At 46.4% G+C, this 17,972-nt stretch overlaps 1 protein-coding gene across 3 annotated transcripts in view; it reads left to right on the forward strand.

The window, feature by feature from the left end:
- RUBCN (rubicon autophagy regulator) overlaps nt 1–17,972 on the forward strand; it is a 122,094-nt gene that overhangs the window by 86,920 nt on the left and 17,202 nt on the right. For 2 of the 3 annotated variants that reach the window (XM_029615098.1, XM_029615099.1), the window contains exons 12-18: nt 992–1,066; nt 3,446–3,460; nt 4,113–4,173; nt 5,181–5,313; nt 9,936–10,081; nt 15,927–15,991; nt 16,523–16,761. In XM_029615098.1, the coding sequence (XP_029470958.1) occupies nt 992–1,066; nt 3,446–3,460; nt 4,113–4,173; nt 5,181–5,313; nt 9,936–10,081; nt 15,927–15,991; nt 16,523–16,761 (734 nt within the window). The remainder of the gene's footprint in view (nt 1–991; nt 1,067–3,445; nt 3,461–4,112; nt 4,174–5,180; nt 5,314–9,935; nt 10,082–15,926; nt 15,992–16,522; nt 16,762–17,972) is intronic. The other variant, XM_029615100.1, reaches the window with a different exon arrangement.

Raw genomic sequence — 17,972 nt, forward strand, 5'->3', positions numbered from 1 at the left:
GCCCATGAGTGTTTTGCTTCTTGGATAACATGAAGTTTGCCACTCTAGGGTCAGACCAAAGGTCCAACAAGCCCAGCATCCTGTTTCCAACAGTGGCCAAACCAGGTTACAAGTACCTGGCAGGATCCCAAGCTGCTTAGCTCAGGGACCACCAGTGGATTTTCCCTAAGTCTACTTTAATAATGGTTTGTGGACTTTTCCTCCAGGAATATAAACGCAGTTACACTAACTGCTTTCACCATGACCTCCAGAGCTTAATTATGCATTCAGCCCTGCTGGTACATGGAGCTTTTGGTGAGCATGTTATTTCATGTGGCAGATGAGGCCAAACCAGTGGTTCCACACTTTAGTGGAAAGACGGCATAGGTCCTTGAGATTAGCCACTTTTAAGTCACCCGTGATTCAGCCAGTAATGCTTTTTGCTGGTTCAGAGAAATGCAGTGGGCCCTGCAAGCTGCATTTTCTCTGTAAGGACGAATTCCTTCCTAAGGGAGGCAGTCTGCGCAGGTCTGGTGCATCTAACTCCTCTCTGCAGGTACACCTGCATCCACCTCTGCATGCCTGTGTGTGCAATGAAGCGGTAGGTGCTCTCTGGGTTTAGCTAGATGTTCAGCATCATTCAGTGATGGATGGAAATGTTTCGATTTGTGACTGAAATACTCCTGTGGCTGTTAACTGCGAATGCATTATCTTCAGTAAATTACTTAGTTAATCTTAACCCAGAACAAGAGAAGCTGAGCACAGTGCCTTTTTCCTAAAACTGCATGCAAATGTTGGCCAGTTTCTTGACTAGAATCTTCCGTGTGTGTGTGGAATTGCTCACATTGGTAATGCCCCAAAATCTCTGTACGGACACACACACAAACAAGCCTGTTCTGTTCTGTGCATAAAATTAAGGAACCAGTTCAGCTGCAAGTCTGTGTTTGCTTTAACCTTGAGATGCTGATAATCTGGCACCGGAGCTGAAACGTTTTGTCACTGTGTCACACAGATGGTTGTGATGGATCTAACCTGGTTCAAATATCTAAGAATGGACTGTCAGTGTCAATGGCTTCCTTATTTTCAGGTAGTACACACCAGTATGTGTAGCAGGGGGTGTTTCACAAGTGTGCACTTTGTGTGTGTGTGTGTGTGTGTTATGTGTGAGGGCTTTACTGGGGTGTATCCAGGCATCACAGGGAGAGTGCATTTGGGATTAGAAGACTGGTTTAAAAAAAAAAAGTGTAAACAAAAATTTGGCTTCTGGTTTATCCCTTGTGTTGCTGGGAGCATTCAGCCCCAGAACCCCGCTTTCCAGGCTGGTTTTGCACTGTGTTTTCTTTGCTCCCTGTCGTGCATGCATGCTCACACTTGCCTGTCTGCCGCGGCTTTTCTGTGCCTGGGTTCCTGCAGAGCCTTTCTGTAAAAACAGTTTTGGATATGGCAGGTCATTTTTCCCACTTCCTGCCTGTGCAAATCCTTGCTTTTTTTTTTTGCTACCCATGACCGTCCTTTCATGTGTAGTGGAGATGGTTTGCTTCACTCTTGAATTCTGTACTGATGGCAAACCCTTGCTTTAATATTCCTGCTATATAAAACCACCAAAGAGCGCCAGAGTCCTGGCTTGGTCACCTCTGTTCTCCCTGGTCATAGTGTCTGGTTGCACGGTACTTGCATCTAAAGCAAGGCTGGAAAAGTGTTGGCAGGCCCAGGGGTCGTGGTGGCAGGGATCCCATTTCTTGGCACGGCCTAGGTTACGGATGGGCCACTTGACCCTTTTGAGTGCTGCTAGTCATGCGGGTTTCCAAGATATTCCTGCGATGCATAGGCTGAAACCCCAAGGGTCTTGTGGCATCTGAGGACTGGCATTGCCTAGCTCCGGACTGAGATGTTACTTTCCAGAAGCAGTGACTGTGGCTGGCATGGGTATTTTCTAGAATCAGTCGGGTAGTGGTTTCTGTGGGTTCTGTCCAAGAAGAGATGAAACTTCTTGCTGTACCATTTTGTTGACAAGTAAGTTTTCTCTAGAAAACTTGACTTCAAGTGCAAGGTCAACAGATGCTTGGAGTTAAATTGGGGGGGGGCGGGGGTGTCTCACTGGAAATGACAATAGTTTATACAATTTGTGGCTTTTTTTTTTTTTTTCAAAGCAGGGAAGCTCTGGAAGGTACACAGTGAACACGTGCTGGCAGGCCGAGTTTAGTACCTGTAGTCCATAACTCCTGGGGTGGGTAATTACAGCGGGGGTTTCCAGTTAGGACAATGGGGACCGTGTCACATCGAGCAGGAGTGCTGCTCTTCCAGAAAGGCTTTGCATTACTTTGGATTTGGGCCTCTGTTCATCTGCACTTGAAACCACAGGGTCACTCAACATTTTGATAGTGGAAGGCTTAAAAATAATTAATTGGGGTTACAGAGCGAGTGTGAATTAAATGGTTACAGAATAAAAAAACAACAACAACTTAATGTCCCAAATAGTAAATTAAGTGGTTCAGATGAATCTGTAAAACTTCATCACTTTTTGGCAAAACTATATATATCAAACGAGGCTGTAATTCCTGTCAGGGGCCCTTATTACAGCAGTAAGTGTACGTTTTTTTTAAAGTATTACCCTAACAGTTTTATGCACATTTATCATGTAACTTTTAAAAATATCCTAGGTAGGATCTCCTAACTCTCTCAGTTGATTAATTAAATTCTGCAGCATCCCCTAACCAGCCTGATTTTCAAGACATCCACAATGAATATACGTGAGAGAGTTGCGTGCGAGGAGGCAGTACTCTCGGACTGGCTAGAGAAACCGATTATTCGTGAGCTTGTTCCTGTTTCAGTCTTAAAACATTTCCAGTTAGCACTGATGAGAATTATTATACAGGTTATAGAATATCAGTGTTTGATAAAGGTAATTATTTAGTCAGATGATCAATTCTGGTTTTCTAATGTGGACGAGGCCCAGTGCTTGGCTCCGGATGTGGTCATTTCTGCTGCCTTGTACTTAATGCTAAATTTGGAAAATTTATGGGAGAGCTAATCTGGGCAGAAGGCTGTCTGCCATGTTCCTGGTTTTTTTACCGCCCCCCCCCCGCCCCCACCATGAGTGACTAGCAATCAGCTTGCTGAAAAGGAAAACCGGTCCAGCTCCCGTTGCTATAGGCCTCTGGGTCAGGACTGCTCACCGGGTGGCACCTCCATAGTCTTTGAGAGGAAGTTTTGTCTCCAAGAAACCTTTTGTGGTTTTCTTCATCACAAGTGTCTGGGAGGTCTTTGGAACATTTTTGGATTAATTGTGTCACCGCTAGACCAGCTGCATACTGAGCCTACTGAACTTACTCTCTCTGTCTTGGAATTACACACAGGCAAAATGTCGAGTGACCCAAGTAGTTTTGTTCTGTAAGATGCTACCAGCTTCTTTCCCCTTGTTTCACTGTGTGCAATAAACCGTATGTTCTCTCATTTGCATTTCCAGGACTGAAGGTTTCAGGTAGGTGATAGTTTTGGACTCTGCTGAGGGCCAGATCATTATGAGCACAAGGGTTTTTCGATGCACGCACCTCCTGCTGGAGTCCGTGTGACGTCTGTTGCAGCTTTGTGACTCTGATGTGGTGGATAATTGCAGTTTTGGCTGTGAGGTCTGTGTTCCCTTTGAATGCATTAGATCAGTTCAGCTTTCAAGAAAGAAAGTGTTTTAGAAATGGTCATTATTATTATTTTTTTTTTTTGAGTAAATAAGAGGGAATCTCTCTCTGCCGCAGAGAAGTCAGCAGTACTGTAGGCCACACACTACATGTGACATAACCAGTGCAAAGTACGGAGCTGTTCTGCAGCTAAAAACCTGTCTTCTCTGGTGTAAGAAGTAATGAAAAGCTGCATTATAGGATTTTTGTTGTGTGGCTTGTCTCTAGAGTGCTGTGGAGCAAAAGGGTGACGTTCCACAATTTGAGGAACCTGCAGTGGGATTGGCCATCTTTCGCTCTTTGGGTAGGGAGGCGATAGCAGGGCTGTGTGTTCAGGGCACATTGCTCTGTTAGTTTGTAATCCGTTCTTGGGACGTCTGCATTTTGAAGATGAAAGTGAACCGTTTTATTTAAAGAAATACATTTTCTCCTCCCCATCTTTTCTTTTTGACTTTCTAGATGCAGACATCAAGCGAAGCGGAATGCTGAGCAGCAGGTCCAGCGCCACGGTTTCATCAATGTACGGAGAATGGAAGGGGGGGGGAGGGTCTGGGTATCCGCGGGTCCAAAAAGCCGTCCTTGTAGGCAAAGCATAACCTAGCCAAAATCTGTCCTTTCTGAACACACACTACCAGAACCCATATCCACTCTCTCTCATCTCCTCCCGCTTAGACTATTGCAACCAGCTCCTCACAGGTCTCACTGCAAGCCATTTCTCTCCACTGCAATCTGTCTGAAATTCAGCGGTGACTTATTTCACCAAAATCGCTAAATCCGTACATCCCCTCATCTCAAGTCACTGCATGGGCTCCCTATCCGCTCCTGCATACAACTCAAGCTCCTCTTTCTCACCTACAAATGCCTTCACTCTGCAGCACCTCACTACCTCTCCTCTCTTACCTCTCTCTACACCCCTCCTCGTGCACTCTGCTCATCGGGTAAGTGACTCCTACCTGTGCCCTTCTCCTCTACCACCAATTCCTGCACCGTGTGCTTGGAATAGTCTTCCTGAGCTGGTGCACCATGCTCCCTTTCTCGCCTTATTTCAATCCTGTCTGAAAAGCCATCTTTTTGAGGCTGCTTTTTAATCTTAAGCCTAATTGTCCACTTTCAGCCTCATTAACTCATTTTAACCATTGTCTTATGTGGAATTGCCCAAATCTCTTGACCTGTATGCTTGTCTTGATTAGGTTGTAAGTTCTATCGAGCAGGTCTGTCTCTTATGTGTTTGGACAGCACTACATACGTCAAATAGCGCTCTAGAAATGTTAAATAGATTGATTAGAATCCATGTATATTTAGTGTGTGTTGGGGGGGGTTTCCGAAATCCATTTTTTGTGTAATGCAGTTGGGGGTCAGAATCCATGTATGTATCGTGAGGAAGGGACAAGCTTCTCAGAATGTATTTAGCTAAAAGGAGATCCATGCATAATGTGGGGGGTGGAGCCCCAGCTTTTCGCCTGTGACCTTGTGGAAGTCTGCCTGCCGATGCTAGCCTAATGATGCCTTCTCTTTGCTTCTGTGCAGCGCTCACTCCTTCCTGCATTCTAACTCCGCGGAGGCCGTAGCCATGGGCCTCCTGAAGCAGTTTGAGGGGATGCAGCTACCGGCCGCCTCCGAGCTGGAGTGGCTGGTGCCGGAGCAAGACGCCCCTCAGAAGGTAGAGTTACCGCGATGTGCGTGCGATGTTGGACCTGGCATGGTCTGGATGAAACTCCAGGGAAATTGTTGCCTTGCATGAATGTGGCTCCTTTCAAGCAGATTTGAACTTACCCATAATTCTTTGAAACTATTAAAGACATTCCCATCAAGATGATTAGGAAAGATGCCCCAAGCCAAGTAGATATTTGGGGAGAGGTGGTGGTGTCTTAATGTAGATATTTAATTATCGCATCAACGCAGAAGTTAATGCTGAGCACTGATGGACCTTGATTGCCAATGTGTTCCCATTGTCTTAACTGACGCCATGTGCCTTCAGCCTCTTATTTCCAATGTAGAAATCACGTATTTACAAAGTGAACAGGAGATGATGTGGTGTGGAAAGAGGTTTTTACATTCCAGCTCTGGGCAGCTTTCTCATGTGCTCTGTCCCCTAAATGACAAGTCTTCCTGTAAAGGAATGTAAGCAGCTTGTGTTGAAGATCAGGTAAGAGAGAGTATGAAGGTCTGCCCGTAGTGGGCTGGCACCGTATGGGGAACAGCACATCTTTTGCCAAGGTTTTAATTTCCTGTAACTTCTACAAGTGAAAACAGTTGCACAGAAAAACCTACGACAGCAAAAAAAAAAAAATGTTATGGAACTTTCTGCCTGAACCTTAAATATAGTAACAAAGCAAATGACACCAGGAAAAAAAAGAATCAGACCATCCCAGTCCGCCCAGTTAGTCCTGATCCAGTGCTAAGAATATATCCCAGCTGCCAGAAAGGGTGATCGCTTGTAAGATATCACTCCGTATCGCAAACAATTATTTTTCATCTTCCTCCTCTGTATACCACCCCTTCAGTAGATGAGCATGCACGATCCAGCCCCCTTCTCATGTCTAATCGCAAAGCGTTTTACTAATCTAGGTAGTTACTAATGCCAGTGTGGCAGCTGCCCGAACATCCAGCTTCCTAGGTGCTACCCCACCACCACCGACCTGTTGTATTGACCCAGTCGACATGAAGAGCGTACAGCCTGCCGGACAGACCCAGCTTACGTGAGCACGTGCATTTGCGCTAGGACTCCCAGCTAGTGCTGTACTAGTAGCCGGACAGACCCAGCTGTGAAATTGCTTGCATTTCCAGCAGGAATTCTATCATGCCATATTCATTTTGGCAGCCCCAGCACTTCTTGCTGAATTGTTCGAGTGGGCACTTTAAGCCTGAGCTGCTAGATTGTGCTCCCTCTGTCTCTGCCTTTGAGCAGCTAAGGATGCTTTGTGCATGTCCCATGCTTCTTGAAGTCCATTATTGTTGGAACATGTTCCATGTGCCATGCATCTACCATACTTTCTGTGGAAAGTATTTTCTGATTTCTCTCCTTTGGAGCCTCATATCATGACCCCTTGTTCTAGAATTTTCCTTCCATTGAAAAAGGCTTTCGCCACTTGAATCATTAGAAAATTAAGAAGTTGCCACACTGGGTCAGACTGAATGGCTAATCCAGGATACAAGTACCCAAGCATTAAATAAATCCTATGCTATTAATGCCGATAATAAGCAATGGCTATTCCCCAAGTCAGCATGACTTGTAGTAGTTTATGGCCTCCTTCAGGAACTTGTCTAAACCTTTTTTAAACTAACTGCCTTAATCACATCCTCTGGCAATGAATTCCAGAGCTTAACTGTATGCTGAGTGTGAGAATTTTCTCAGATTTGTTTTAAATGTACTACTTGCTAACTTCGAGTGCCCCCTCCATAAAGTCCCCCCCCCCTTCAAGAGTTATGTCTCTCCCTATGCATCCCAACATCCTGCTGACTCTGGCTACCAGCCTGTTGTGCTGACCAGATGCAGGTGTTTGTAGTCCTTGGCGACAAAAGGCCTGCAGTGCTTTTGCGCAAGTTTTTTGTGTAGCATTTTTTTCAGAAGAAATATTTTCCTTTTCAGGAATTGAAGGAAATGAAGGTCCTTAGGAAAATCGTGTGATTTTTTTTTTTTTTTTTTTTCAGAATTGTGAAAGAGTGACTTTCAGGCATGGTGTCCAGTCGTAAGACTTTTAAGCCCAAGGCACTGTCATTAGTGGAGGTGTCTTGCATTGCTGGGACTTCTCCTGTTTGCAGTGCTGACTGGCTTGGTCCTGGTTGCACCTTCTGATCTTGGCAGCTTGCTGGGAGTAAAAGAACTGGGCACCGTTCTTGCAAAGAACCTTGATTGCGCCTTTCTTGTTGGTTTTCAGGGGGCACATCTGCCTTTTAAAAAGCGCTTTAAGTTTACCCAGCGGCTTAGGAGAAAGCGACTTTCCAAAAAGCTTAAGTGGGTATGTTGTACGTGGAGTGTGCCCTAAACATGCATGAGTGCGAGCCAGCGCTTGCACTGACCTGCTACTAATCCCCCGCCTGTAGGACGGCGTGGGCAGCATGGACTTGTTAGCTTTGTCCTGAGCAGCACTGTGTTGTGTTCTCGTCTTGGCTGCTGCTGCCACAGACGTGAAAGTACACACCCAGATGAGTCGGGAAGCTTTCTCACTAGCGGGATTACAGTAATGCAGTAATTAACACACCGTGCTGCGCAGGATCGCATTAGTTAGCAGGCAGTGCGTTCAGGTTATGTTAAACGGCTGCAGAGACTCCCTTATCACTAGATAGAAAATGGCCGGCTGTTATAATGACCTGTGGGATTTTTTTTTAAATTCCAATGGACCGTATCCGTTTTATTTGCAGAAGTATTAAGTGTCCTGGAAAAGTGGTGGCTTTACATTGGGGCCAGGCTATCCCTTTTCTGCCCTTCTCTTACACAGTCACATGGCTGTGGACAGGGCTTGATTTGTGGGGCACCGGCCTGGAAGGCCGCTCCATCATGAGGAAGAGCAGGAGGCGTGTTCTGCAGGGAGCAGGATGGGAGAGAACCCGGAGCAAGACCCAGCAAGGGGTGGAAGTAGCACAAACATGAAACTTGTGAGCAGGAATGCCAATAGTTGGGCGCTTTACCCCCCGGCTACTATGCTGCTGCTCACAAGTTTCAAACTGGGGCTTGATTTATGGTGGAATGACCTAGAAACGGGGCTCCAGGGTCTGAGGACGTGGTGTAAATCGGGTGAGGGATGGCTGGAGGTTGAACACTGGTGTGGGGACAGAGGAGAAAGTGTTTGGGAACAAGTTCCGGGCTGCACCCCCTCCAAAGGTCCACCACAAATTAGGCCCCTGGGTGGTGGCTCAGTCCTGCCCTGGAGAGAGGGCTTCTCATAGGAAAGCGGATGCCTGTTTCTTCTGCTCTGATGCTCTTCTCAGTGCTGGAACTCATTTGCAGTAGAAAAAGGCGGGCTTCGAGTCCTGGAGGTAATAAAATGTAGCGCCACATTAGGCTACGTGAACAATTTGGGGCAGGGGGTGTGGGAAAAGCGATCAGTGTGTGCCTATGGTGCTTTCGCCTCCATCTCCCCCTTTTATAAGTTACTGGGCTTGAATGAACTAGGAGTCCAGGAGTCAGAGGTTAGCCAACCCAAAAAGACTTTAGCATTTGCAAGGAAATATTGGATTCTCTGCAGGCTCTGGAAGCTATAATTGAACCAGCATAAAACTTTGCTCAGAGCTGATACTGTCCACCGGCTTTCCTGACCAGGCAGGTCCCGACCTTTGAAGGATTGGAGGTAGCCTTGTGTACAGGCTTCAGTCAGGAGAATTGTATTACTTACCTATGGGCCGAAAAGAATCCGATTAGGCTAAAATGCCGAATGCCGCCCATGTAAACTGTTTTACACTCTCATAGCATCCTGCATTTTATGAGAGATTTGCTTGCTTTGCTGGTGTGATATGAACGTTGGAATTTCCTCCGAGAAGTGATGACTCTGCACTCACTTCACTTCATGTTACATCCGTGACTCTGGTCAGCAGTAAGGTTGCCAGTTGGCTTGCACCTGACATCAGCGAGAGTTGATGGGCTCCGTCGTGAGTAGTTTCTGAGTTCGGAGAGCTGGCTGCGCTGCTGCCTGTGTGTGGGGGGTGTTACTGTTTACAGCACTGATGCAGTTGGTGTCCCTGCTATCCCCGGGGTAAAGGACTGGCTTGAAGTCATCCAGGGAGGTGGGGAAAGGGAGTCGCATTTTGAGGATGACAGCGCTGTGCTCCACCTCTCTTGCACTGCTAATCTGTAGCGCATAAATCTTTTCCGGGGGGGGCAAACCCTTCTGCATTACGGATGTTAACTGCATTAGTAGAACAGAGGCCTTCCCTTGCATTTAGTTATTTTGGGAGCAGCCTTGCACCGTGTTGTGTTGACATGAGTGTAACGACCCTTGCGAGTGAAAGGGGACTGGAGATTGTTTGAGTCTGGAATGCTGTGGACTTTGAAGACGCTGTAGGCCAGCGGTCCCCTTCCCAGTCCTAGGGGAAACCCTAGCCAGCTTGGTTCTCAGGATATTCACAATGAATATACTGTACATGAAGAGAGATTTGCATGTGCTGCTATCATTGTATGCAGATTTCCAGATCTCTCTCATGCTTGCTTATTGTGGATATCCAGAAAAACCAGACTGACTTGGGGGCTCCTCTAGCATTAGGTCAGAGACCACCGCAGGCTGTCCTCTCATGCTTGTCTAATGTAAGTGCATCCTCTCTCTCTCTCTCTCTCTCTCCCTATAACAGCTCCTACCCATTCCAAACTCTGTGCCCATTTCTCCCGATGACGGGGAACACGCCGATATCTACAAGCTCCGTATCCGCGTCAGAGGCAATTTGGAATGGGCACCTCCGAGACCTCAGATCATCTTCAACATCCACCAAGCCCCGACGTACGTAGTGCAATGCCTACGGCTGTGGGGGGAGGGGACATGGGTAGGACATGCACTCAGCCTCTTCCCTTCGGGACTGAGATCAGCAGACTAAGGGGCTGCCTGAGACGTGTACTGATCATGTACAGTGTAACCTGGAGTATGGGCAGCTTTCATCAGTATGCTAAAGCTATAGGGTATCGTTTAAATAAAAATAAATGAATACCAGAGCAAATTCTTTCATGTATTTTGCAGAGGAATCACTGTGACATCTGTGTAAGGGGCAGTATTTTCTGGTTCAAATCCCTGCAGTGCAAACTCTGCTGGTAATCCTTTAGAAGTTTATAAGATGAGGCCCAATGATTATTATGGCTTGGAAAGTGCTCGGACATCTTAGAATCTGAAATGTTCTAAAAATATGCAATTTTCCTGTTATCTATGGATCAGAAATTTGTAGAGGACAGGGCTTATTATCCCCATGTCTCCTTCTTCTTAAGTACTTTCCGAGTGCACTGGATCGATCGCTGGGATTCAATGCCTTTTGGACTGACCCAGACTGAGTTCCCTGTTACTCTGTGTGGGTAGGACTGTCCTTTGAAGGATGAGTTATTGTAACCAGTCTTCCTTCTGTTATGCATCTTGGGGAGTTGTAACGCTTGCTATTTTGTGCCCAGGCTGTGTCTTGGATGGCAAGAACTAGTTAAAAACCATGTTAAGGTTTTGACTATTTTCTAAGCTTTCTTTTTTTTTTTTTTTGACAGATGAACTTGTTTCAGAGTTTCTCTTATTTACTTTTATTATTATTTCGAATCCACCTTTCCTGTTCATTCTCCCAATCAGTCCAAACTCCTGGGTTTTGTCTCTGCCAGCAGATGGAAACTGAAAAGCTTTACTGACCCTGCTACTTAACCTAGAGTACTACCTGTAGTCCCTCAGTATTTCTCTGTCTCCAGCAAGTGGTAGAGGTGTAAATCCTACAGTCTGGAGCTAAAAAAATAAAAAAATAAATAAATAAATTTTTCTGTCAGGAGCTTCCTCGTACAGAGTTAGGTCCCTGGTAGGGACCATCCTCCTTGGTTGAGGTGGATAAGCAGGGGTTTGGTGAACCTTGGTGCTGGTTCATCCCTGGGCTCTGAGGGGGTTTCAGTTAGCTGGTGGTCCAGTTCCTTCAATCCCCCAGAGAGCCCTCTGGCATCAGCAGCTGCTCTGCAGCATTCATGAAAAAAGTACTTTGGTCTTTATTAGGACAAAAAGAAATAAAGAATTGACTTGATCATTTTTCACAGAGACTGGGAGAGGGTTTCTAGACTTTGGCTGGCTCTGTGAGTGATCGGTGATCACACCAGATATAGGTGAGAGCTAGCAATAGCTGGAGTTCCCAGCGTTGAAGAAATCGCTGCAGCGAGCAACAGAGGCAACAGAAGGAAGACTGGTTACACAAGGATTGCGTGTGGAGCTAACGCATGTTCATCTCATCCATGCAAAGTTATGCTTCTCCAGGGGAGAAGGCAGCTCGGCCAGTGCAGGATCTATTTCAGCGTGTAAAAGGCCTATGAGGTCGGGAGCTATCACAGATTCTTTTCCCATGAGTGCGGGAATGTCTGCCATCTTGAGTGCAGTCACAACTTCACTGTAGGCTCCTCTAGAGGCAGGGTATTCCCCTTCTCCCTTATCGCATGCCATGCAGAGTCCAGTGGAGAGGCTGGAAGTCACAGGAGAATTCTCAGGCCTTTTCCTCTGATTGTGTTACTTCTCCACAGAGCTTATCTGATTAGAAAGACAGCAGGGGAAAAATGCCCTGGTACCCAGGGTCAGCTACAAGATGACTAGAGTTCTGAAAAAAACATTGCCCAACATTCGGAGGGTGCTCGGCTTGGCTGAGTAGTGAGGTGGCCCAAGGGAAGAGTCTGGAGACTCCATGACTCTGAAGGCAATGATGTTTTGTCAAATGGTTGCCAGAGGCAGTCACCTCAGGATATTTCGAATCCAGTTATGGAGGATGTGCTGGTGATAGAAGGAGATGACCCTAATGTAATCAGACAGTTTCGCAGGGAAGAGTTGTGGCCCTTGAGTCCACATGTGCTTAAGCAGCTAGGCAACAAACGTCCTCAGGAAGAGATGGACCTGGAAAGTGTGTTCCCCATCATGGTCTGATTAGGACGTCCAGCTAAGGCCTTTTCCTTTCACAAGTCTGTAACGCAGCTGGTTGTCACGGAGTGGGACACCCCTGAGACTATGGTGAAGTTATTCCCATTGCTGGTCAAGGAACCAGGGAAGCTAAATCTTCACAATGAAATGAAGCTTGTCACTTCTCTTTCAGCTGTCAGATGGTTGGCCTACTTTTATGGGGAGTAGATTGGAGTCACAATGTACCATTGTGTCTTGGGAATGATAAAATGATGACTAGGCATCAGAATTTACCTACCTGTTGTGGGAAGCCTTCATCTCCCCTTGTTCTACTTATACCAAACAGGTAGTGGTTCGTGACAAAGTGGATTGCTTGCCGACTCCTTCCTCGCTAATTCCCTTGTCATCTGAGGAAGATGAAGAAACACTGCTCTTCATTCCACCATCGGGAGTGCCGCCACTGACACATCCATCGATGTCACCGATTCCATCGGTGACTCCCTCGATGCCAGTGATGCCACCATCGATGCCTTAGATTCCTCCTTCGGGGCCATCGATGCCCAGGCCAGGGCCTTCAGGAATAACCTCGTTATTTCCTTCTGAAGAACATTTGGGGACTGGTGATGACACTTATAATCCTTGGACCAACGATTCTGATGATCTACCTTCACAGCCCTCCCCTCCTGATGAAAGGAAGCGTTCTCCTCCAGAGGACCTGTCCTTTATTAATTTCATAAAGGAGATGTCTGAAACAGTCCCATTCCAGCTTCAGACAGAAGAGGATTCTAGACACCAGATGCTAGAGCTTCTACAATTTCTCGATGCTCCAAAGGAAATCATGTCCATTCCTATTCATAACATCCTTTTGAAGAGAAACTGTGGGAGCACCCTGGCTCGGTGGCACCAGTTAACCGAAAAGCAGATACCACCTAATTAGTTCAATCAGCCCCTAGCTTCCAAAGAACTCAGTTGGATCATCACTCGGTGGTTGCAGAGTCAGACCAAAAGAGGGCTAGACGCGCCAAACCTCATTCATCCATTCCCCCAGGGAAAGATCAGAAGTTCCTGAATGCATTTGGAAGACTGGTATTCCATGGATCAGTGCTCATCTCTCGCATTGCATCCTACCAACTCTACATGACCCAATATAATAGGGCCTTGTTCACAAAGATTCAAGACTTTGCTGAAGCCTTACCTCTGCAGTTCCAGGACCAACTTCATGCCCTAGCACAAAAGGGCTTGGATGCTGGCAAGCATGAAGTACAATCAGCGTATGACATCTTTGACACTGCTTCCATGGTGTCGGCAGCTGGTATCAATGCAAGGAGATGGGCCTGGCTGAAATCTTCAGACCTCAGACCAGAGGTACAAGACAGATTGGCTGATTTGCCCTGAGCGGGGGATAATCTTTTCGGTGAAAAGATTCAAGAAGCGGTGGCGCAAGGACCACCAAGAGACTCTGCGCCAGCTCTCCTTACTGCCTTCTGATCCCTCTTCTTCATCCAAAAGATCTTTTAAGAGGGATTCTAAGACAATTCTACCGGCAGAGAGGAGATACTATCCCCCAGCGTCTAGGGGTCGGCCTTCTAAGCCTTACCGAAAAGGCCAACCTAGGCAGCCTAGAGGGCAGAAGTTGCAGCCAACCACTCAACCAGGTCCAGCGGCAGGTTTTTGACTCCTTTCTAGAGAGCAGTACCCAACTTCCACTTCCAACCATTCCGGTCGGCAGCCGGTTGTGCCACTTCTCCAGCCTATGGCACATAGTCACTACAGATCAGTGGGTACTTGCAATAGTATCCAAAGGTTACCACCTCAACTTTCTCTGTCCCACCGGATTCCCCGCCTCGGCTGATGTGGGGAACATCCGACCATTCACCACTCTTGGAGCAGGCGGTCTCCTTCTTCCTCCAGTCCCGAGCAATAGAACAAGTGCCCCTCTCGGAACAGGGGCAAGGTTTCTATTCCAGGTACTTCCTGATACCAAAACGTCAGGTGGGGTGCGCCCAATATTGGATCTTCGCACTCTAAACAAATACCTACAAAGAGAAAAGTTCAAGATGGTGACCTTGGGTTCTCTATTTCCCCTTCTTCAAAGGGGAGACTGGCTCTGCACTCTAGACCTTCAGGACGCCTACATGCACATTTCAATTACTCTGTCACATCGCAGATTCCTGTGATTCGAAATGTTCATCTGCGGGGAAGGTGTCTCCAGGTAAAAGTCCTTCACAGGGGACCTTTTCTCTCTGTGCTTACCTCCCGAGGACCATTCCTCTCAGGTTTGTATAACTGGTAAAGAAATTTCTCAGCCTTGTAACTAAGCAATTATCTTTTATTAAGTAACAGTAGGAAATAAGAGACAGTTTAAGAATGCGAGAAATAGTCGATTCTCGGGAGTAGTTTGAGACAGTTCCAATAATGACTTGTCCCAGAATCTACTCAAATTATACATGGCATACAACTTTCTTATATACAATCATTGACAGCAAAGTGCTTTACTATTTTTTTCTTTTCCGGGACTTCCATATAAGAGATGGAAAAATACTGAATCTTCTCTAAAACTATGGCTAATGTTACAGGTTGCCAAGTGTCTTATCTGAGAGATACTTTTTCTGTTCACTGGCTTCTTGGCCTTGGGCTGCTCATGTTTCTCACAGAAATGCCTGTTTTTCACTTGTGCTCCATTTTTGCTGAATTAGTCTTTTTATTATTTATTTTTTTATCCATTCTATCTTCACTAGTAGGCCCAAATACTTCCAATATAGAGTGTTACCTTTTGGCCTAGCATCTGCCCCACACGTCTTCAGCAAGTGCCTCGTGGTGGTAGCGGCCTATCTCAGGAGTCACTGTCTACGTCTATCCCTATCTGGACGATTGGTTGATCAGGGCTCCCTCTTGGCAAGGCGCACTGACATCCCTTCGCCTCACTTTGCATTCCCTGATCTCCCTGGGTTTTCTCATAAACTATCAAAAATCCAAACTAGTTCCTTCGCAAACTCTTCATAGGGACTGACTTGGACACTCGTAAGAGTGAAAGCTTTCCTGCCTCAAGATCGAGCTCTCACTTCTCTAGCCTTTCGACTGCAGTCTCGACAACATTCAACTGCACTTCATTTCCTGATAGTATTGGGTCATATGGCCTCCACAGTGCATGTCACTCCCATGGCTCGCCTCGCCATGAGAGTAATGCAGTGGACTCTGAGATCGCAGTGGACCCAGTTGTTGTGCCTGTTGTACGTCTTTTGGTGCATTGCTCGGGCATCCTCAGCTCGGTACTCACCCATATGTGAAGACTACCATCCTGTTTGTCCTGTGAGAAAGCAGAGTTGCTTACCTGTAGCAGGTGTTCTCACAGGACAGCAGGATGTTAGTCCTCACAAAACCTGCCCTCCACCCTGCGGAGTTGGGTTTGCTTACTTTTTATTATTTTATTTTTGCATATACTTTTTACTATAAGACGAGGCTGAAGGGGGACCCCTGCTGGCTGCAGGGTTGGTGGCATGCTGGGCATGCCCAGTAGATGCCAGTCAAAGTTCTAGAAACTTTGACAGAAGTGTTCCGTGATTGACGGAAGGATGTTGGTACCTGCTGTCCTGTGAGAACACCTGTTACAGGTAAGCAACTCTGCTTTATTCCTGGTCTTCAGGCCAGCTTTCTGTTGCCTGCCACTCCCCTGAGCAGCCCTCGTTTGTCTTGCCTTGCCTTGCCTTACCCTCTGACAGGGGTTTTTGTTGCTTTGCAGGAGGAAGGTTGCTGTAGCCAAGCAGAATTGTCGGTGTGCAGGCTGCGGTATAAGGACAGACCCTGGTGAGCCTCCTCATTCAGTCCTCGAGGAAATAGTTGGGTGGAGAATTTAGACAGATAACCTTAGAATAAAGCAGTCATTGTGATTTCCCTAAGAGAAACCTCAGAAGTCTTTAGGATTGCATTTCAAGAAACTAAGATGCATAAATATCTTGCGTGAACAGAATCCTTGGTTTCTGCTTCAGTACATGTAACTGACTGACTGTGCATCTAGTGTGTCCTTAAAACAGGATGTTTGTACACATGGATTAGGGGCCCCTTATGTAGGCGTGTTTAGATCCCAGGATCAGTTACTGGCTGATCCCATAGCTTAATGGCAGGGTGGTTTGGGTCTTGACCATTGGCGATGATATACTTGGGGCTTCTTGGCAGCTTTAAGAGTCTTAATTACTTGATGTGATCAAGGGAGAGAAGAGTAAAAACGAGAAATAAAGCTAGGTACGGACGAGAATGAGCTAACATTGAGTGCCATGCAGACCCTGAGCCATAAAAACATATCTGAACTCTGCTTTTTTTTTAAAATGGTCTTTTCAGATTACATCAAGCGCCTGCGGTACTGTGAGTACTTGGGGAAGTACTTCTGCCAGTGTTGTCATGAGAATGCTCAGATGGTCATTCCTGGTCGAATCCTGCGCAAGTGGGATTTCAGCAAGTATTATGTCAGCAACTTTTCCAAGGACCTGCTGACCAAGATCTGGAATGATCCCCTCTTTAACGTCCAAGACATCAATGGGGCACTCTATCGAAAGGTGAAGGCTTTGGAGCAAGTGCGGGTAAGACCATGGCCGGTGCGGACGGGTGGGGCGTCTTGTGTATATTCAGCCGCTTGGAAAGACCACCCACACTGCCTAATGGGACAGACTTAGCAAAAGTCAGAAGGCAGCAGATATCTTGAGCAAATACTTTCACACTAGATGGAGAAGGGAGATAAGGACATAAGGGAAAGAGGAGTAAACACAGGAGGGAGCACTCAAGGTACTGAAGCAGTTAAAAGTAGACAAGGCTATGGGACCTGCTGAGGTACATCCCAGAAGTCTGACCGCACCCATCAGTTCTGTCCAACTTAAGGGAGGTTCCAAGAGACTAGAGAAGAGCACATGCAATACCATTCTCTACAGAAGGGAGGGACGAGGAAGCTCCAGATCTGCTAATCTGACATCAGTAGTGGGAAGCGATAGCCCAGTGCAATGCTTTAAAGCCAGTGGGTTACAGGACTATTGGCATCATGGTTTCATAATGGGAACATCTTGACAAACTTAATCGAATTCTTTGAATCAGAAGATGGTTTTGCCTTCATTTCAAAGGGCAGACTATAAGGTTTCTATGGAGGTGTTGCAATTTTTGGATGTGAAAAGGCTCTTGAGATACCTGCAGGTTTTAAAGGAATTTGGTGCTTTTTGGAGGCCCTCGAAAAGGAGAGGCCACATCAAAAGCATCTGTTTCCCGATAGATTAAAGAAGCCAATGTATCGGCTTATTAGAGGCAGGGAAAAGATTCTCTGAAAGGATTAAGGGCTCATTCAACCCCTGTGCAAACGTCTTCTTGAGCTGAATATGAAGCTGTTAGTCCCTAGATGTTTGTAAGATACGTGGGCCACATTGAATATGTTTGCAATGTTTACGCCAAACAGGAGGTCCATTACGGGGCATCTGTCTTAAAGGCGAGTTCCCTGTACGTACAGGATCAGTCCAGACTCCTGGGTTGTGCCTCCGCACCAGCAGGTGGAAACAGAGCAAAACTTGACAAGCTCCACTATATATACCAGGGTGCCACCCACAGCCTGCCAGTATTTCTCTGTTTCCAGCAGGTGGTACGGGTGCATAGCTCACAGCCTGGATAGGAAAATTTGAGGGAGAGAGGTTTTTAGAAATTGAGAGGATAGTTAGGCAGGTTTGTTGTCCTTGCTGTCCCTCTAGCTTCCTTCAATTAAGTTTAAAAAAAAAAAAAAAGGGTTTGTTTTTTCAGGTCGTTGAAGACCTGGTTA

The sequence above is a fragment of the Rhinatrema bivittatum genome, chromosome 9 (genome assembly GCF_901001135.1).
Source record: "Rhinatrema bivittatum chromosome 9, aRhiBiv1.1, whole genome shotgun sequence".
NCBI classification, from domain to species: domain Eukaryota; kingdom Metazoa; phylum Chordata; class Amphibia; order Gymnophiona; family Rhinatrematidae; genus Rhinatrema; species Rhinatrema bivittatum.